The 21,339-nt window shown below is 45.2% G+C and overlaps 2 protein-coding genes and 2 long non-coding RNA genes across 4 annotated transcripts in view; 3 read left to right on the top strand and 1 right to left on the bottom strand.

The window, feature by feature from the left end:
* The window catches only part of LOC110074302 (uncharacterized), a 54,165-nt gene that overhangs the window by 26,423 nt on the left and 6,403 nt on the right, over positions 1-21,339 (top strand). The window lies entirely within an intron of this gene.
* Positions 914-13,488, top strand: LOC144584482 (uncharacterized). Its single transcript, XR_013538748.1, has 2 exons — positions 914-1,046; positions 13,264-13,488. It is a non-coding gene; the product is annotated as an uncharacterized LOC144584482 (long non-coding RNA).
* Positions 1,479-21,339, bottom strand: part of NEXMIF (neurite extension and migration factor) — an 82,724-nt gene continuing 62,863 nt past the window's right edge. The window contains exons 3-4 of the mRNA XM_078380676.1: positions 8,043-8,167; positions 1,479-6,683 (exon numbers count right to left, since the gene is read on the bottom strand). Coding sequence (XP_078236802.1) covers positions 2,293-6,683; positions 8,043-8,118 — 4,467 coding nt within the window. The 5' untranslated portion in view covers positions 8,119-8,167 and the 3' untranslated portion in view covers positions 1,479-2,292. The remainder of the gene's footprint in view (positions 6,684-8,042; positions 8,168-21,339) is intronic.
* Positions 14,956-21,339, top strand: LOC144584481 (uncharacterized). Its single transcript, XR_013538746.1, has 3 exons — positions 14,956-15,094; positions 16,785-16,903; positions 21,224-21,339. It is a non-coding gene; the product is annotated as an uncharacterized LOC144584481 (long non-coding RNA).

Below are 21,339 nucleotides of genomic sequence, written 5' to 3'. Positions count from 1 at the left end.
AAGAGCACAATCCAGAAGAGAAGTCAGATTACATCCCAGGGAAAGCAATGAAAGAGGATTTGGTCACGCTAGTCCCCCGTCCCTGGAATGCTTTGTGTTCTTTCAACAAACTGTTCTCCAGTCACATCCATGTTACAGTTTCCTAGCGCATGAAGTCCTAACAATATCTCTCTGCCTTGGATTCTCAAAGGCTTCCCAAGCTGGCAGGCCTCTTGCATTGTCAAGTTTTTACAATAAATCAGCAGCAAAATGCACAGGCTCAGGTAGACAGAAAAAATTAAAAGCAATATCCTTTTTTTCCTCCCCCTTTCCCCTTGTAAGGAGTGAAATAAGGCCTTCATTAAGCAGCCAACACTGATTAATTCCTTGGAAAAGCACATTATTATTATTGTTACTAGCAATTTTTCTGGCCCCCAATCGATGAGAATAGCAGGCGTTCCACTCCCTGTCGAAGGATGCAGAGTCGACCTATAAATTCATAGTTAGAATAAAAACTTGTGGGTTTTGTTTTGTTTTACAAGCCTTCAAACAATATTGACACCAGAGGTTAAAACATTAGAAAACCCCAAAGCTTGGATCAATGGTCTTTCCTGCCAGGAGAAGCTTTTAAAATGGTGGCAAAACCACTTAAAAATGAAATTCCAATACAGTGTATATGAAATGGGTTAGTTCTGATTTTTTCTCACTAATTTTAGAATTTATCCCATGCTGCATTATAAAATATAGAAAACTGATACAAAGTATCAACAATACAACTGTTCTCTTGAAATTATCTCCAGTTAGAGTTTTTGCTTTAAATAAAACAGGTGGTAGAAAACAGATGTGTTTTTTTAATTGCTTGAGTTTCCAGTAAACTTACCTTGAGTGACACTGTTAAATATTCTCAGTCTTTCAGCAGAACAGCAATCCTAGGCTGATTTTTTAAAAAATATTTGATCAATACTTTCCAGAGGGCACCAACATTTTCCAAATTTCCACATCACAGTTCTCCCACCCTCCTGACCCAGCCTCCTTTTGAGCCACAGGGGCAAAATGTATTAAATGAGGTAAGTCAATTTGGCACGCATATGTAGTCTTGTCCATAAAACTTTTGGTACATTTGTAGTATGTGATCAACATCATTTTCATAGTGGTGATTTCCAATGGGGTGACTAATTACATCCCTGGAATGTTTTTAGTAAACCAAAAGGCAAAAAATAGCTCCAGAAAACACTCACAACCCATTGCTGATAAGAGATGTAAAAATATGTACAGTACAACACTTGTTCAGAGTTTGGCACAATTTGTGTGGTTGTTGTAGACAATAGTGCATCAACAACTGTACAACAGTACGACTTTTGAAACACAGGGAATACCATGTTAGTTTTGCTTCCAAAGAATAAAAGTCCCACAATTTCAAACTTTTGATTTCAGCACTTAACACTTCAACATATTACAAGGCATTGTTATTTTTTTTCTTTTTGAGCAAGTAAAAGAGGGGGGCATAAACAAAGATTTTTTAAAAAGAAAAGAAAAACAACCCAAACAAGCATCAAATGTCTTTCTAGAAAAAGGTGTCTCTTCTTCAAATACAGGTAAAACCAAAAATGCTGTTTCTGCTTTAAGAAGAATGAAGTCTGTTTCCCTGCAGAAAAACCAAACATTTTATGCCATCTTAGTTAGCTTGTGTGGAGTCACGTATGCTCTTAACTTGGATAGAGAAGATGAAGCTTTATATGGTGCAGGTTAGGATATAAACAGCAGAGGGGGCTAGAAAGCACACAGAATAGCCACATGGCAATCAGCTAGGAATGGGTTGTTATTCTACTAACTAAAGACCCTTTTCGTTTGGATATCTTGGCTTTTTTTTTTGGATGCATAACCTCTTTTTTTTTGTATTTAATTTTTTACAAAATGTTCCAAAAAACGTCTGTTTTCCTTTTTCTGAAACCTTTTTTTTAAAAAGCACATAATTAACCCTTAAAATAAATAAAAGGAATTAAAAACTGAAGAAGCCAAACAGCAAGAAAAAGAAGTAGCCTTGTTAGTTTGTTTTTAACCCCAGCCAAGCCAGAAAAATAATAATTAAAAAAAGGTCATTCTTTTAGGTAGCTTGCAAGAAATAAGTATTTGCATGCATTTTTTTTGAGAACAAAAACAAGAACAACAACAACAACCAAAAAGAAAGACCTGTAAAAGGGGAATGTCTCTTTCATGCAACTCTCGCTTTCACAGGAAGGAAAAAATGAGGAATAATGGGCTTAGCAGGTAGTAGGAAAGTTAAGGGTGCATTCCAGCCAGTTTGGTGCAGCATTACCTCAGTTTCTCAAATGAAGCTGTCACAGATGGGTCTTTATGGGGCTGCTCACGTTCTGCTCGCTTCACTTTACAGTTCTCATCCCTCAGTGACTTAGAAGTGGATTTATGCCGATACAGCTTTTTATGAGTAGGCTCGTTTTTGGCTAAAGTGCTCAGGTTACTATAGCTTTTATCAAAAAAGGGAGAGTGAATGTCTGTGGAATACCCAGTCGAACAATTGGGGCGTCCTCCAGGGTCGCACGAGGTGGCTCGGCTGCTGGTTTTGCTCAGGTTTTTGCTTCCTGGTTTGTGACTTTTCCCTGTTCCCGGAGAATTGGCGTTCACCTTTTTCTTGGATTCCTGGGATGTTCCTGCCAGAATCTTAAGAGTTTTCAATTTCAGGCTGTTTGACTCCGGGGACCGGAAGAGATCAGAGACATTGTTGTGACCAATAGGGCCCCACAGAGGTTCGATGGAGGCCATCATGAATCTCTGAACATCTGCCATTCCAGATGCAATGTTTGATAAAATATTGGACGGCTCCTCAAATTCCCTTTGATCATCATCAAGGAGGCTGCTGGCATGTCCGATGCCAGTCTCCGACCAGCCTCCGCCACTGTCTTTTCCCAGGGACCAATCCCCGGGCAGTCCGTTATGTTTCCCTACCCGCATGGAGGTGGGGCTGCCGTGCCGAATGGATTCTGCCAACACTTTTGTTGCTGAGGCTAAATTGCTTAAGGGGGGTGCCACTCTGCCCCCAACACTCGGAGTCTTTTCCCCATTAATACCACCTGCATTTTTCCCCTTCCTTGTTGATTTGGGCACTTGCCTAGAATTCTTGCCTGGAGGCTTTTCAGTCCCTTTGTTGGCTTTGGGCGATTTTTTCCGAACATTTTTCTGGGGAAGGCTTTGGTTTGTACCCACGTTTTTACTAGACGAACTTTTCCTCTTTGATTTTGACACTTTGCTATTGGTGCTAATTTGGCCAGATGGCTCATTAAATGTTGACAGGCATGGACTTTTTTCAAGGAGGCTGACAGAATCCTCATCGTTGAACATATGGAACTGAAACTGGTGATTATTTAAAGTGAATCCATTATCTGCCTGGTCTTGGGCCTGGAGAACCCCACAGCCCCACTTGACCTTCTCTGGATTGCTTAGCACAGCTTGAGAATTATCGGGAAAACATTTCATGTTTCCTAGCGGTTTGCTTTCTGAGCCAGCTATCTGCGGGGAAAGGTTAGGGGTGTCTGGAGGAGACATTTCAGACAGGGAGGACTGGCGGAACTTATCAGGTGTGAAGTTGGAAATATCTAAAAGATCGGTTGACTCCTTCAAAGGTGTAATTTCATCTATGCTTTGCTGAATCACAAGTTTGGGGCTACAATGGGCCAAGAAATCGTCGGCAATGTCATCATCCCCATCCTTTTCACAGGACTTTAAACTCAAGGAGCTGTAATTGCTAGAACTTACCGACAAAGAGCCCACGGAATCAAAACTAACGAGTCTCCCATCGTCCGTACTGAGCGTAGCTCTCTGGAAATGAAAATGCCCCTCTCTGTTACTAAAATTACAGGACTGGTAAGAGTCATCAGATGGTAGTTGCTGGTTATCTGGCATGTATTTTTTTTGGTATAGTAATTTGCTGCTACTCAGACTAACTTGATTGTATCCAGAGGCTGGGGTGTTCTCGGTACCTGTGCAGCCACCAAACTCTGCCGCCGACATCACCGAAGCCTCTTGCAACTCACTTGCAAATTCCTGGCTGTTGCTACCGCCTCCTTTGCTAGCCGGCCACATGCCTCCGAAGCTGCCCGGCTCAATTTCCAAACGGCTCGGAGACTGCTGCAGCTCTGATTCAGAAGGTGGGGACAGGATGCAGCTCTGAGCCGGCTGCAGAGGACAGAAGGATTTGTCTGCCTGTACGAGGCTGGGGAGTGGGTCCTGTTGCTGCTGCTGCTGCTCAGGGGGTTGAGGACTGAAGTAGGCGATGCCAGTGCTGCTCGACAAATCAGAGGCATCTAACAATGTCTGCAAATACCCCCCAGGGATGAGGGGCACATTAGCAGCAAGATTGGCAGATGGCGGAGGCTTGTCTGAAGAGCAGGTGGCGGTGGGTAGAAACGATGAGGAATTTTTAGCAACCTTATCCTCCTGGCACTCGGAAAGGCGAGAGCCGTCTGCAGCACAAGGAACACTTTCGTCCTTTAAACTTGTTGCAGTCTCCTGGTTCTCCAAGGCCAGGGAGGCTTCTGCAAGATGGGGAGTGGCAGCAGTGGCGGCGGCAGCAGCTTTCATGCGTTTGCATTTCAACCTGGCTTCACTTTTGAACTTAATTCTGCGCAAGACCTTCCTCTCGGGGCCCTTAAATCCCCTGTCTTGCAATTTGCATTTCGGTGATACGAGGCTGGCAATGTCACTCAAATGCAGACCGTTTGCACAGCTAGGGGTGGTGAGGGCTAAGGCTTGCATGCCTTTCAAGCTTCCTACCTCATCTCCAATCCTACGGCAAATCTGCTTCGGATCTGAAGAGCAAGAGCCTGGCTTGCCCACAGGTTGCTCGATGGCCTTGATCCTCTGGATCCGGTGCCTGTTTGCTAGTTTACACTTTCGTTTCCGTGGGTGAGGCAGGAAGGAGACCTCAGAGCCATTGAGATAGAAGCTTTGCTTGCGATAGAGCGCTGATTTGAGGAAGCTGAGGCGGCTCTGCCACCTCTCCTGCCAGAACGCCTTCAACGGGGCCAGCTTGGCATATTTGCTCAAGAGTTCCTCACTCAAGGTAACTGTCGTCTCACTGGCATCCACTTTGCTGAGCTTAACTAGCATGTGCTTCTCCCCTTTGAACCGGTTGATGATGATATATTTGATGATGACTGGGGGTTCCTTGCGAGAAACTTTTCGCCTCTTCTTTGGACACCACTCGTCGTCATCCTCCTCCTTGGGTCCATCTGGAATCCACTCCTTCTTATCCACAATCTTCTCACTCTCGATGGAATCCACGTCATACAGGTAGTCATCACTGTATCGCACTTTCCTCTTTGCTCGCAGGCCGTAGTTTTGTTGAATGAAAGAGCTAGAGTGGTCTCTGGGCAGGTACTTGTTGCAATCCTTAAGATCCTGGAGCACATCAAATGAAGATTCAGTGCAGGTGCTGTCATCACTGAATTCCCCAGAGTCCTCCGTGGAATTCACGATTTCCAAGAAGTGGTTTCTTTTGGGACCAATGTACTGTAGCACTTCAGTACTGGTGCAAGATCTGTTTAAGGCCACTTTCTCACCCTCCACCACCTCCTCCTCTTCCTCCTCTTCCTCCTCCTCCTCTTCTCCCCGCTCTCCGTCTCCCTCTTCTTCCCCCCAAATGATGCTGTCTTCAGATTTGAATTGGGAGGCATCTCCAGCCCCTCGCGGCCCCCTTTTCAAGGCTGTTCTGCCTTCTCGCTTCGGGCATCCGCTGAACACACTCGGGAAGAAGTTAAACTGGGCATCCTCTTGCGCTAGAGCCCCAGTCTTCTCCCTCACGTTGTCCTGGAAGGATTCGTATCGGATCTTTAAGGAGCAGACGTCACTTCCCAAGGTTGAATCATCATCGTCAAACATGTAATTATCCACATCTTCCTCAGAAAACAGATTTACAGAAAGCTCGTTTTTGGAGCAAAGGTCCAGCAGCTCAATTTTACTTTCACTAATGAAAGATTCAAAATATCCCCACTCCTGGTTGGGATTTGTTAATAAAGGTTCCTCCCCATTGCACTTGTCTAACAGTAATCCCTCATAATAATTTTTCTGAGTGGGGTCCTCTGAATCACTGTCAGATTTCTCAGCATCTCTTTTGTCTGCTGCTCTTGATTTATGCATCGGGAAGCTTAAAAGCTGGTCTGAAAGCAGTTGATCTCCATATCTCATGCTTTCTCCTGTGCTCATGCAATGAATCCCTATATCAGAGACGGAACAGGTGTCATAATCCCTATTTATATCACCTACTTTCAGGCTTATTCCCGGTTCTGCATCTATGCCGTCCTTTGATTCAATAAAGCAGCCCAGGCAGGTCCGGCTTGGCTGCATCAAGCAGTCACCGGTGAGTGCTGAGATGCTCCCGGGCTCCATCATGGTGAACGGAGCCTTCTCACAGTCGCCCGGCAGAGACCAGGTGCTCATGCCCTTTGTGACACACGATGTTAGGGAAATGGCGTGGACAGAGGAGGAGTCATCGGAAATGTGATCAGGCACATCGGCCAGTCTCAGAGGAGAGGGAGGGCTCAGCCAACAGGGTTTCTTTGAAGTCAGGGCCGGCTGGGCTCGGTGGCAGCCTTGGCTTTCTTTCTGAACCGTCACCGTCAGGGCCGGGAAGGGAACTGCCGCGTCTGCAGCACGCAAGGGCTTCTCGTCGCCATCCAGGTCATGCGAGTCTGAAAGAGCGAAGAGGAAGAGAAGGAGGGCGAGTTACAATCTGGGCATCTGAATAACTGAATCATAGTCTTCTAGAATGAGAAGCGATCCAAAAGACCGTCTAACCACCTACCAGTGGAGAAATCTACCACTAAAGCATTGCTGGCAGATAGCTATCCAACCTCCGTTAAAAAACAAACAAACAATGGCAGAGATTCCACCACCTGACGTAATTCATGCCCCTTGGTGAATAGCTCCTGCCATCAGGAGATGGTTCCTAATTTTTAACTGGAATCTTTTTTTTTCTTAGATCCTACTCTGCAGAGCTTCATAAAACATGGTTGCTCTTATTTTCGATGTGACAACCCTTCAGCTACTTGAAGACAGCGGTTACATCCTTCGCCTGGATACGTTTTGTGGTGTTGATTAGCCTTTGTAAACGGTAATGCCCAGGAAATAAAAAAAATGGCCGTGTGCAGCTTTCAGGTACTTAATAGAATGGATTGGTTACAAGTTTAGTCATGCCTGGGGCCAGACTGTACAATACTTGCCTAGCAGCTGCCTCTTTTTTTTCTTGAGACATCCAGTCTGGCCTGGAATCTAGTGGGCCTTTAGCCCTTTGCCCTTTATATTGAGAGTCTTTTGCCTGCCATTTTTGTTGCCCCCAGATGATCTGTTTGATCTGTTTACGTTAATAGATAATTTTCCGGCCATAAAAAGGACACAAGTGGAACCTATACCAGGCCCAACTCAAGGAGCAAAGGGATGAAGCTCCTTCAGTTAGATTCTTTGTATGGACTGGGCTTGGTGTGCTGAATCTAGAGGTATGAAGTGGGAAAAGCTTCATTGCTGGCTACAGCCGTGAAACAGCAACTGCTTTAGACTTTGCAGCAGAACCACTATGAGTAAACCTGGACAGAACCTGCTGTGGGAAGGAACATGAATATGAAACAAGCTGAAAGTGTCTGTGTACCTTCTTCTAGGAACATGGTATTGGGGCCTAGAATCAGGTGCCGGATCTAAATGATTAGCAATGGTCCAAATAAAGAAGGGAAATGAATATGGTGAAAGGGAACCTTCATGGCTCCTGAGAGAACGTTTAGACAAAGTATCAGAGGAAGAAGTTATGTGGGTTTTTTTTAACGTTTTCATAACTTGTCCATTCACCCCCAACTGTTCTGCCTTTAAGTCCTGCTTACAGAATTTAAAAGCAAGGAATTCCCATTCTAAGCCTTTATATTCTCATTATTAGCACAAGTGTTTTTACAAGCAGAACCCATTGGCTTTCCTTGGAACCAGCGTTGAACATGATCTCTCACTGTATTGGCTTGCAGTTTAGTCTTGGCGGTGCACCCCTTCCTATAATTAGATTTTCTTACCATCCTCTTTCACCCCATTAATCAGGATTGCTTCTTGGTCTTCTGAGGCACAATCCTTATCTTGTTGGTCATCCATCAATGTAATCTCCAGTTGTTCACTCCATGCTCTGCTGCAGCTAGTCAGCCTGTCCATGTGCAAAAAACATTAATTACAGACATTGGAAATCTTAAAATCAAGAACATTAATTAGCCCATCTTGACATTTACTGTATTTTTTTATTCAGATCAAAAGCAAGTAGAAAAGTGGGATTCTATATGGACTCCTCCAGAGGGTCAGAATAAAGAACTAGACTTTTCTATTGAGTGTTTTCACCACTGTGCCCAGGCTGAGATCATTCAGGAGGGACACAATTTACCATACAATATATATGGGCAAGGATTATTATCCACCTCTGTAAGGCCATCCTAAGGTATTGGCATGAGCTTCCTCTGAAGGCAGGCAGATGTGCTGTCACTCTGTATCCGGAGGGAGGGTATAATATGTTCCCTGTTGCAAGAATGCGATGGGATTGCTTCTATTCCCCTAACCCGTGATCTGAACCAACGACTAACCAGTAAACCCTGGGGAAACATAACCAACACTCCCTTCTGTTGGGAAACCACTGAAGCTCAGCATTAATGCACGGATTGTTCACAGTGCGGGAGCAGTTTTCCTAGTACATGGCCATGGTCCTGGGCACAGAATGACCACAGTCTTGCATTAGCAATGCTTATTCTCCGACACCCTTGGTTATGACATCTTCCCTTACTGGAAATGACCAGTCCAGCTTGCCATAGGCAAGCGCAAGGGAGTCGTAGTGTCCCAGCCCACTTAGACCGAGGATGGAAATCGTGCAGTCAGGACCATCTGTTTTTGACTTTTCGTGCCACATTTCCCAGTGGCATCACTACGATTTGAACCACAATGATTTCTTAGGGCTACAAAAAGAGTGAGGAGAGGCAATGGGTCACATCTGGGCCACCGTAATAGAAATACTTCGAGCTTGTTTGGTATTCTAATTGTTCTCTTCTCTAATAATACCGTTAGCTGAATCCGTCTTTGTGAAAAAAAAATGTAATCCAATAAATACTTCTAATACAAATATAATAATATACATTTTATGAATCTACTATGTGTACATCTGATTCAGGAATAATAAATACATTAAATGCACACAAAGCCTTTTTTTAAAAATCAAAATCTGCCTGCTACCTTGCTGAGGAAAAAAGGAGGCTTGATAGGTCCCTGCCATGCCCTTTTCTCAGCTAAAGAGTGAGGATGCTGTGATGTGAGCCTTTTAAAGGGGCCAATGCATACTTGAATGCTTCTATGTGTAGTCGCTTGGATTGGAGCCATCACCTCTTTTCTATCATTACCTTTCACACATAACCAACTTGCCAGATTTGCCTTAGAGGGTTGGGTTTTTTTAAATTCCCACCCAGCTGTGTGCACAAATTTACACATTAGCAATTCACCCAATTAGCTGAAGGTGTCATCATTAGACATAAAGACATATCATTTAATTGCCTCTTTAAAATACATTGAGTTCAGTCATACTTTAAATGCTGATTCACAAGGCAAAGTTCCACACTAGGCTCCCGTGACATTACCAGTCCCTTCCTGTGCCTCAATCCTGGTAACCATGTTAATCACAAAAGCATTTAAGGGAATGAAAGCTTGCTAGCACACACATACATAGCCAGGAACCCTCTGGATATCTTCCCTGGTGCCCAAGGAAGCCAGGTTTGGTTAAATCCTTGGTTATCACCAATGGGACACGTGACTGTAGTGTTGAGTCCATGGGTGGGTAGTGGATGGGGTGGTTATTCAGCCAGTAAAATGCAGCTGTAGATGCCAGAACCTCTAATTCCCCCCATCTTAATTAAACAGTGTCTGATTAGACTGTGTAGGCAGTGGTGCACCTCTAACCAAGGCATTCCTACAAGAAACCCCCAAGGTTCAGTCTGAGAGAATCTTGGGAATCATCATCTTATACCTGCAAAGCTAGAAACGACCCTGTGGATCATCAAGGCCAGCCCCTCTCAAGGGGGCACAGTGGAGAACTCAACTCCCGGCCTCTGGCTCCCAGCCAGAGACCTAGCTCAGAGATCCATCTTGTTGTTGTTGTTTAGTCTTTTAGTCGTGTCCGACTCTTCATGACCCCATGGACCAGAGCACACCAGGCCCTCCTGCCTTCCACTGCCGCCCGGAGTTGGGTCAAATTCATGTTGGTCGCTTCAATGACCCTGTCCAACCATCTTGTCCTCTGTCGTCCCCTTCTCCTCTTGCCCCCACACTTTCCCAACATCAAGGTCTTTTCCAGGGAGTCTTCTCTTCTCATGAGATGGCCAAAGTATTAGAGCCTCAGCTTCAGGACCTTCCAGTGGGCACTCAGGCCTGATTTCCTTTAGAATAGATAGGTTTGTTCTCCTTGCAGTCCAGGGGACTCTCAAGAGCCTCCTCCAACACCACAATTCAAAAGCATCTATCTTACAACACATTAAAGCCTCAACACTTTTAAAATGGCCGCTTTAAAAGGAGTCACACCATAACGTACCAGAATTTGAAGGCAGGCGTTGGATTTGGCATACAGTTTCTGCCATGCTTGAAAGATTTAACACAAAGGCCAGCATCCTGTTCGTAGCATAAGGGAAATCACATAAGCTTTCCACTGTTCCAGCGCACTCCCTGTGGGATCACTGATCTTAAGAACTGGTTACATGACGCATCTTACAACTAGTGCCAGACTGGGCATGCAACATGGGACCTATCAGATAGCAGGAATCATTGACATAATTGCCCTTCTGTGATCGCATAATGCCAACAGTATACTGGGCAAAGCTTTTTTTTATGCCAGTAGCCTTGCGTCCATCTGTGGGGATGATGCACGCCACGACACTTGGAGGAGTGAAGACCTATGCTTTGCATGGGAGTTTGCAAACACTTCCCTTTTTTGGCCTACAGCTCCCAGTATCCTCCCAAGAGCTGTAGTCCAAGCTCGGCTCCACCTTAAAAGTGTGCCTGTCGAGCTTCCCTCAGCTGCAGAAGCCTCACCTCCATGTTTAAAAACCGATGGAAACCACCAAAAGCTACACATGCTGCAGGGAGATTCCTCTGCTGGGTTTGACACTCTGTGCTGCTTAACCTTGCTATCCTTCCACAAGCAGCAGGTAAAGAGCCCTGCACGCACGCACGCACGCACACACACACTCTGCACAGAAGAGTGTGATCAGCTGTCTCTCAGCACAGCATTCACGCTTTCTTTCTTTTGTGTTGGTGGTGAGTAGGAGGTTGCCAGATGAACTAGAAAGCGGCTGCCTCACAGTGGCCTTATAATTAGACCACCAGGAGGATGCAAAAGGCTCTAAATATCCCGCTACTTCCCCCCCCCCCAGCATCCTTGCCCCATGCATCCACATTCACTCCCCATTAAGTGTGTAGTACATTAAGGGCTTTAAAAAAACACCTAGGTATTTTAAAAATGTGTATTCCTTTTTCTTTCTAAACTAGGCTGAGAGCCATGAATTCTGCCTCTTTATTTCCCTTGCCTCCCACCCTCAGTGCAGGAAATAATCAACAACGGAGTTGAGGTTCAGTATATATAGGAAGGCATCAATCACCTTGCATGGGATATATTTGCTTTTGCATATTGAGTTGTTCGGCTCTTAATTGTTTCCTTAAAATGATTCTGGTTCAGCCCAAGGCACTAGTTAAATGTCTCAGTGTGTAAAAGGGAACAAGTGGCAAATGAGAAAGGAAGCCCAAACAGGCAACACTGCCACAAAGTAATAAATTGATCAACACAGCATATGTGATACTAGTTAATTCATTACTGTTTCCTTCACATAGGACAACCATAGAGCCAATTTCTCGATGAAACAAAACCTCAAACATGAAACAATAAAAATCCATATATTTCCATTTGTGTGTTGCAGAATAATGATAAAATAAAAGCTGTGTCTTCGGTTGTTTAGAAGTTCTGATTATCTATGCTCCGCGTTAATCAGAGCCACTGCCAGAAAGAGCTGCAGGATACTCCTTACCCTATGCCTGAATGTTTAGTTTCATTAAACAAAAATTGAGTCTCTTGTGTGTAAATTGGCCTTCCTCAACTGGTTACTCTCCAACAGTTCTACATGACGAATTCCATCATCACATCCCTTTGTCCACACTGACCGGAGCTGATAAGAGCTGCAGCCCCAATGCTGGGAGGATGGTTTGAAGAAGCTATGCTGGTTCTCTAGGAAAAAGGTTCAGGCCACTCAGCAAGTTCCTTTTGCAATAAAATCAGCGGCATAGCATCCAAGGAGCTTTTCTATTTTACAACACTAACAGTTGGGGGCAGGGTGGGAATGCTTGTTTTCTTGGGCATGGCCAGGGCTACGTTGGCTATGCAGTTCTGGGAGCTGTAGTCTAAAAATACAAGCAGTTCCCATCTTGAGCTGGTCTATCCTTCCTTCCGATTATCTCGAGCAAACGGGAGGGAAAAACCACTTCTGTCATGAACATTTCAGAGCTCCAGAAATGTGCCATCTTTTGGCGACAACTCCAAGAATCCCCAAGCAGCTGGGATTGACAGTCCGAAGTATTTACAGTTTTCACCATCCAAAACAAGCATTTATGTAGTTCAGAGATGCTTGCTGAAGTCAGACCTATTGCTTCATTGCCTGTAAGAACAACGAGCTCAGGTAGTAGTGAACGTGGAATGGATTAGGGCCAGGCTACTGAGCAACCAGAAGGGGATTGATCATGACATTCTTTGGGCAACCTAGGAGTCAAAGGACGAGGATATTTCTGATCGCTCTGCAGCTACAAAATGTTGACGATTCCTCTGAGAAGGAAACGCAGGAGAGGTATGAAAATGGGCTGAGCTAGAGAAGGGCATATGGCCGGCTGTAACCCTGGAACACTCCTCCTGAGTGAAAAAGATCCTTGTCTTTGAACCACAACACCTAGAATTCCCAAACTAGCTATGGGAATTGTCGTTTCAAAAATAGTTCTTCCAGATATTGGCAAGAATATACTGCAACACTGTGCAAAATCTCACTTGTTCAGCATTAGCATCATGTCCGTGTCTACACCACACTTCCATCTGGACGAATCCTAGCCATCCTGTTCTCAGTAGGGTCCATATCAGACTACAGTGACTACTTTCATGGAGAGAAAGGCATTAGAAATAAAACAAACAAAATAAATCCGTAAGTATTGTTTATTGATTTTTTTTCTTTTTCTATTTTGCAGGGGTAGGTGGTGAAAGGAGGACATGTCTAGTCAGGCTGGTAGACTCCCAGAATAGCTGCATAATGTCTACATGTCTGAATTGTGTGCTCACCGGAGGAAGACTTAAATGACCTCAGCAGCAAGAGCTTGCTATTTGAATGATGGCAGAGAAAGAGAGAGAGAGAGAGAGAGAGAGAGAGTCATATCCTTGCAACAGAAGCACTAGCATGTGGGAAAAACAACAAATCAGCATTTCTGAGTGGCAGGATTACAATCTGGGAACAGTGCTAATTGTAAATCTCTGGCTGCATGTGGCTCCATATGGATAAGGGAGAGAAAAAGGTAGCCACAATTAACCCATGGGAGTTTGCAAGATCCATGGAATGCACTGGGATGTTGACAAGGCAGGCGGGAGCTTTGCCCCGGGAAAAGGTCCAGGCATCACAAGGTAAGGTAATCAGGATGCACAGTCCCAAAAAGGCTGAAGGAGCATCTGCCAAGTGTTTTCCAACAGAATCAAACTCAAGCCAAAGTGCTCCTGGTAGTGTGGCAGGTTGTTTGGCACAAGGGGTAACCCAAGAGAAGAGCAATGACATGGACAGAATATGCAAGCACGGCACATGCTGCAGTGCCCAGAGCTGGAAAGAGTCTCCCCTCCACCTTTATCTCCCACCAACCCTGCGATGCAAGTTTGTATGAAGGAGGTCAAACCTACACGTGAACCATTAATTACATATTGCATGCGAAATGGCCAGTGCTTTATTGACCCTGGGAGAGTAGCTGTCCTCTACCCATGAGAGAAAGAGCAAACAGACACTCGTGTTGCTCCACATGAGCCAACGTGGTGTAGTATTTAGGATGTTGAACTGGGAGATGAGAGACCAGGGTTCAAAGTCCCCTTCAGCCATGCAACCATGGGGTGAATGGGGACCTGTCGCTCTGTCTCTGCCTGGCTCCCCTCACACAGTTGTGAGGATACGGAGTGTGGAAAGAGGGCCTTGCATGCAAGTCTTGCGTTCAGTGGCGACCGACCATCCCAAGACCATTCCTTTCTTCACCCCAACACCGCCTATAAAATGTCACAGGCTTCTGAAAAGACAGACCAAAAAAGGAGGGTAAACATAAAAGGAATCAAAAGGAATGAGGAAGAGCAGCATCTTTTTCCTTCCCCATTATTCTAGCGACACTGTGTGCAGAGGAGAGGCATGATCCTGCTTGTCCTCCTCTTGGTGCCCAGGAGGATTAGCTACCATCCTCCTGCCAATGCTAATCCATGGTCAAGTGACTAGAGAGCCAGGAAGAGGTGTCGTGGACAGACTACAGTTTGCTGTCCTAGTTTCTCGAGTGCTCAGATCTACGGCTTTGCCCTCTGGGGAAAGACAAGACTGCCAGAGGTCCTCTTGCAGCTGGGGAGCTGGCCTGCTAGCCCAATAAGCCAAGATTCAGCACCTGAAGGAGCACAGCAGTGTGGAGGAGGGAAGGAGGTTCAAAGCTGGTATGGGTCGTGTGAGTGGGAGAGCACTGACTTTGCCTACGGAAGGTCCCGGGTTCAACCTCCCCAGCCTCTGCAGAGAAGATCAGTCAAGACTCCTGCCTGAAACTTTGGAAGAATGCGGCCAGGGAGAAGGCAGCTCTTTTTGCTCATGTGGAAACGAGCCAAACCCTGCAGTCATCTGTTCTTAAATGTGAGGGCACCTCAAAAATCAGTGGTAGAGGAGCTGAACCCCACTTGATTTTTAGGGTAATGCTTCATCTCATCTTCCTTGCGTGCAGAGGGAGCAGTTTCAACCCCTTCCATCTCCAGATCAGACAGAAGGAAAGCCTCCTCCTCGAGGCATCAGGAGATGCCTGGGTGAGTAATTTTACAGCCCTGTGAAACTTTCCCCCCTATAAAATGTCTGTAACTTGCATAAAATGTTGTTAACTTCCTTTCCCTTTGAGGAGCAAAGCATACACGTGCCCACACATTGCATGCCTGCACATGTGCACACAAAGACACACACACACACTCCAAGCACAGAAGGACTAGCAGATTGTTAAGATGGGTTGCCAACGTCCACCTAGTGCTTCAGAGTCTTGAAAGTTCTCTCTGTACCTCCAGCAACGGTACTAATTTTGGGCAAGTGACACAGTCCACACAAAATGCAAACTGTGCAGTTTTGCACACATGGACACAAAACCCAGGCAATTCTTGCTCACAAGCATGCATCTTTGCAGACAGGCGTGTTGTTTCTGACATTGTGAGAACTCCATCATTGTGAGTTTCTCACCCTCCTTGCCAGTGAAGGAGAGAATGTCTCAACTGTTCCTCCTTTTCAGGGGGGATGAGACAAAGGATAATTTACGTCCCTGCTCCTAGAAGGGCTGAAGACAACTGCAGTGAGCTGCTGCTGCTGGGGGGGAGTGCAGACAATGTGGAGGTACATGAAACAGATGTGTGATTTAGTATATTATAGAACTGTGGAGCTGGAGAAGACTCTAAGGATCATCTAACTGGATCTACTGCCAAGGGAGGCACCTATGGCTAAAGTATCCCAGACAATTGGCCACCCAACCTCTATTTAAAAACCTTGAACAAAGGAGGATCCCACACCTTCTAAAGTATTTCACTCCACTGTAACAGCTGTTAAAATTGGGATCCTCTTCCTAATATTTAGTAAGAATCTCCTTTTCCATCAGTTGAATCCACTGGTTCAGGTTCTACCCTCTGGACTAACATAAAACATTCTTGTGCCATGTAGTCACTCATCAGAGACCTCACAGGATAAACGTGCCCAGCTCCCTCACAGGGCTCGGCTTCTACCTTGGTCTTCCTTCTCTGGGTGATCTAGCTGATCACCTGGGGTGTACAAAGGCATCTGGTTGTTGACCCCTGTCCTTCAGTGACCAGAGCAGAACTCATTGCTCCTTGTTGGCTCCTTCCTGCTAAGGCACAGGGCGGCGGATCTTTGTCCTGATACTCAATGTATGTCTGGAAGCAAACCAACGGAAGAAGCAGGTTAGATCTTTGGTCAACCTGTGCCATCTTTCCACCCTTAAGTGGAAGATGAAACTTTATTTTCACAAGAATCCCATGAGGTAGATCAAACTCAGATAATATGACTGATCCAAGGTCACCCCATAAACTTCATGGCTAAGTAGAGATTGGGATCTGGATTCCTGGAGCCTTATCATGACAGCCTTATCATTGCACGACTGTCATGCCACACCTAGCTGACTCTTTGGAGGAGGAGGAGGAGGAGGAAAATGACCCACCTCAGCAGTCTGAAGCCTGAGCCAAAGGGGGAATTCCATGGCCCAGCTGGCAGTGCTCGCTCTCAGACTTAATGCCCACCCTAGTAGAAGGTTTTGAGGGAGGTGAGGTGACCCCTGCCATTCCTCAGTGAACTTCCGTAGTCAAAACAGGGATTTGAGTCCTTGTCTCTTGAGTCCTAATCTAATGCACCACATTGCCACAGCGATATACATGGTTACATACTAATGCTCATTAAATTGAGGGACACGTAGAAAGCCCTCTTCACTATCTCCCGTTGTCTCTGCAGCTGGGAGAAAACAGACAGGGAACAGCTGAAGGAGAGTCTTGCCAAGAAGCAGCTTGTGAAGGAGCCAGGGTAACAGGAGAGCTTGCAACGCTACACTTTTAATTAAGGTTTTGCACCAGGTGAGCTGGGTGGCAGGGTTTTCTCTTGCCCTATAATTCTCTCCCCCTCTCTTTCCCTTTTATTCTCTCTCTCTCTCAATCAGCTTTTAACCGTGGCAAAATTCACCCAATTGCTCACCCAGAATCAAGGTACTTCAAGGGATTTAACAAAATCCATGCAGGACCTTGATCTTTTCAAACTGCCTTTTAGGCTTGCACTTTTTATCCCCCTATTCACAATTAAAAAAGCCTGCCAGGCGGGAGCCTAGCTGGAGGGCGGGGCCGCGCTTGTGCAGACAAATATCACGGGAAATGTTCTGTTCCATACAGATGCTGCCCAAACAGCTGAAGCTTCGAGTGAGGTTATTGCATCCGTCTGCATGTGTGCTGTTTCCAAAACAGCCTGGGTTGTGTTGTGTTATGTTGGGGAACAGCAGTCCAGATTTCTCACTGCCGAGGACTAAACTTCCAGAGGAAGACAAAGAGCACTGGGAAATATAAATCAAGCTCTGCAAATAATTTGTGGCAGACGTTGTACCCCACCTGTTTCATTTCAGGGGGTCATTTGTAATAGGGTAACGCTTAGGCACTGCAGAGGCATGCCACACTCACCAGTCAAGGTTCTATTGGAGGCGGCAATGAGGATCAGACCACCTGCGAAGGGCACATGTGTATTCCTTGCGTGATAACACTTTCAGATGCTTGTCCGCATATCCACTGGAGATGATCAGTCCTCGTTTACCGCTTGTAGGTCTCTATGTTTTGCACACAAATTGAATATAGATCTTGGGTCCTTGGGAAATCATTGACTACAACACCCATAGTTTCCGATCAATGGGCATATTAGATGGGACTGATGGGAACTGTTGTCCACAGCATCTGGAAGAATCTAGGTTCAGTTATGCTGACCAGAAGTCCTTGCTATAAGGCTGAAAATATTCTTTTGGTCACAAAACTGTTTTCAGGTGGGTTGTTTTTGTTTTGTTTCCTTTAAAAAAAAAAAGAAGAAGAAGACACTCCTGTTCTCCCACGGTTTTTCACCCGGCAAAGAAGATACTGTAGAAAAATCACTCTAAGCCTCAGCATTATTTTATGCCTTGACATTCTGACATCTGTCTTTTTATTGGCCGTAGAACAAGCTGGCAGGAAAGAAAAGCCTCTGCTTTCAGCTGGGGATAAATTCTACCAACTCACATTTACCATCCAACTCTAGCCACATTACAAACACTGACAAGAAGAGGCAGGGCAGCCTGGAAGAAGGGGAGTCATCACAAGAAACAGCAACTGCAGTATCACCCCAATGGAAGGGACCCCCCAAAAAAAACAAGGGGCTCTGGAGTTTCTGCCTGGCCCTCAACACAAGGCAAGGTTCGCTTGTCCAGGAGGTGCTTGTTGGAGCCCTCCAGATGGACTAGATCCTTCTGCTCGCTGAGAAGTGGGCAGCCTCAATAAAAGAATGAGGTTTGCATGCCTTTCTGCCTCAAAAGGGGCTTTTGGCTACCCGTCAGCAGTGCCTCCATCCTGTAAAACTGCTTCTAAACATTGCACTTTAACATACGATCGCAGCTTGGAACTAAATTGTGATTTGGAACTACTCTATTGGCAGCTGCAGTATAAAAAACGGCTTATCTCTAACTGTGGCAACACGGTAGTAAAACTTACGCCTTAATTGTCACAAAGAGAAGTTAGCACAAGGAATTTACTTACGTCTTAATTATCAACTGAGCAGTTAACATAAGTTACATTACAGTTTACCATCGTAAAAGATAGCCTCTGTCTTTTCACCATCTCTTTTTGTGTTTGATATGGGATCCTGGTACTGGATCTTTTTTACCTTTCCTTGCAGCTTTGCTGACATCACCCTCCTTCCCAGCGAAAGAGAAAGCTAACCTATTAGAAATGCTGCTTTTCTAATGGCAATTCCTGCTTCAAGTCATTGGGTTTGATTGCAGGTCAGCTGTCAAATACCAGGATGGCTGGAACGGGGCTTATACCCAAACCTGCCATCCCTGCATACTCTTAACTAGTAGGCGAGGCAGGATTCAGTCCTGGCTCTGAGTTCCTTATGCCACATTGTGGTGAAAAGGCAGCCTACAGAACAGCCTTGCTGAATTCTTCCTGGGCCCCTGTCTGTTGTCCCCAGTTTCTTATTCCTTGGCATTTTACCCCAGGACAACTCTGAGAAAGCGACGTATAAAGGTGATGGTAGTTATAGTTCCAAGACCCCAAGGGAATTTAGTTCCGTGATCATTGTGATAGTTAAAAAGCAACTTTGACCGCAATGTATGTTTATAGATCATTGTAAAGAAAAACTCCTGAATGCCACAGATTTCTAGCATTTGGTTTAGCACCACCGGGTTAGAGAAGCTTTTGCTCTGATCCAGCAGGACTTTTCTTTTGCCTGTAGAGACCTCCGCTTTCAATATATGGTGAGCTTTTTTGCAGGGAGCTGTCCTGCCACTTCAAAACACAATAACAATGATGACTGTATTTACAAACTGTCTTATCATTCACTGCAAAACATTAGCAGTGTGGTTTTTTGATGACTAATTTGATGGCTGTTTAGTGCAAGGTTGCTTTGGCCTTTATAACGTTCACTTGCAAAACCGTTTCCAGTCCTGATCATTATTACTTATTTTTTAAAAACTCCTGGCTTTTGTGCTTCATCTGAACCGAAGACCAATCGTAACTTTTCTTGGCCATTTTCCCGTGCGGAGAAGAGGTGCCTTGGCTTTGCACAGAGGCCCAGGCCAAGTGGCCGACCATGTAAGTTCTCAGGCGATGCAGCCCCTTGGAGAGGGCATGGACGCTTCGGTTGGTTGATAACGATTCCAGTCAGATGGCCCTCTTGTCCACAGAGCAGCGCTCAAAGGGATGCAGAACTGAGACCAAGCTGTAGGGTACCGTGTCTACATACACTCTCTCACACACACAGAGACACACAAGGAAACGAAGAGGCAACGTCTGTTCTGAAGTTCCCGTTGATGACAAGGCACAGCAGATGGTGTAACAAACATATCCAAGTTAATGTGGGTGTTCGAATGAGGGTATCGCTGACAAGAACATGTTTTTACATAGACTAGCTCTGTGTACAGTTTGATGGCCTTGAGTCATTTAAATATATTGGTTGTAACATATAAATAAGTCAATATTTAATAATACCAAAAGCCCTGTAATGACACCACCGGGGTGGGGTGGGGGAAGGGAGAGGCAGAGAGATTGAATTGGTCTTTTAAAAGAAATAATTTAATCTGGGAGTCCAGAAATTAAAACTGTCCCTATTCTATACTGCCCATCAGCATGCTGTAAAAGCAAAGCGTGCTGCTTATATACTGGTCCCATGGCACTTAAAGCACCCTGTGGGTGGTTTGCAATTATGTAGGGTGTACACAGTGCCGCCACCCCCCTGCAAGTTGGGTGCTTCGTTTACCGACCTCAAAAGGATGGAAGGCTGAGTCATCCTTGAGCCGGACACGTGGGATTAAACGTAGGACGTGAGCAGAGTTCTGGATGCAGTACTGCAGTTTAACCACTGGGCCATGAGGTTTTCTGTAAGAAAACGATCATTTTCAGAGGTACTTTATAGCTACAGTGGTGCCTCGCTAGACAGTTACCCCGCATCATAGTTTTTTCGCTAGACACTGATTTTTGCAATCGCTATAGCGATTCGCGGAACAGTGATTCCTATGGGGGAATTTCGCTGGACAATATTTGGTCCCTGCTTCGCAAACCAATTTTCGCTAGACGACGATTTTGACAGCTCCTTCCTCGCTTGCAAAACAGGTGTTTTCAGGACCTAAGCTTTGCAAGACAGTGATTTAAACAGCTGATCGGTGGTTCGCAGAGTGCCTTTCCTATGGCCGATCTTTCCTAGACAACGACGATTCTTCCCCAGGTTTCAATGCTTCCAATAGGGAAATGCTTTTCGCTAGACAATGATTTCGCTAAACAGCGATTTCAGTGGAACGGATTATCGTCTAGCGAGGCACCACTGTATTGACTTCTTGATATTAAAGTCCTGGGATTTTTCCAATGTGCAAAAACAACATTAGCTCTGATTTATTTTTATTCCCCGTACCCCCCAGCACATAAATTTTGGGAACAAACACAGGATCACATATGCTGTATTTTATCATAAACAACTTGCCTTTAGTTATGAATGTGCCCACACAGCAATACCTTCCAGAATATTCAACCAAGGAAGGGGGAAACCTTTAATTGATCACTTGGGTCTGAAAAACTAAACTAATCCACAAAAGCTTATGCACGAATAAACCTGTTAAGACTTTACAGACACCAAAGACATGGTTGTTTCATTCTGTTTTATGTTGATCCTTTTAGGTTCAATGCCCTCTATGACCAAATGGATCTAGTCTTGGGACTACAGTACATGCACAGAAATCCTAACAGGAAAGAAACTGTGTCTGTGAAAAAGCTTCAGTCCAACCCATATCTCA

This window comes from Pogona vitticeps, chromosome 11 (assembly GCF_051106095.1).
Source record: "Pogona vitticeps strain Pit_001003342236 chromosome 11, PviZW2.1, whole genome shotgun sequence".
In the NCBI taxonomy this organism is placed as follows: Eukaryota; Metazoa; Chordata; class Lepidosauria; order Squamata; family Agamidae; genus Pogona; species Pogona vitticeps.
This window is presented reverse-complemented; position numbering and strand designations above follow the sequence as displayed.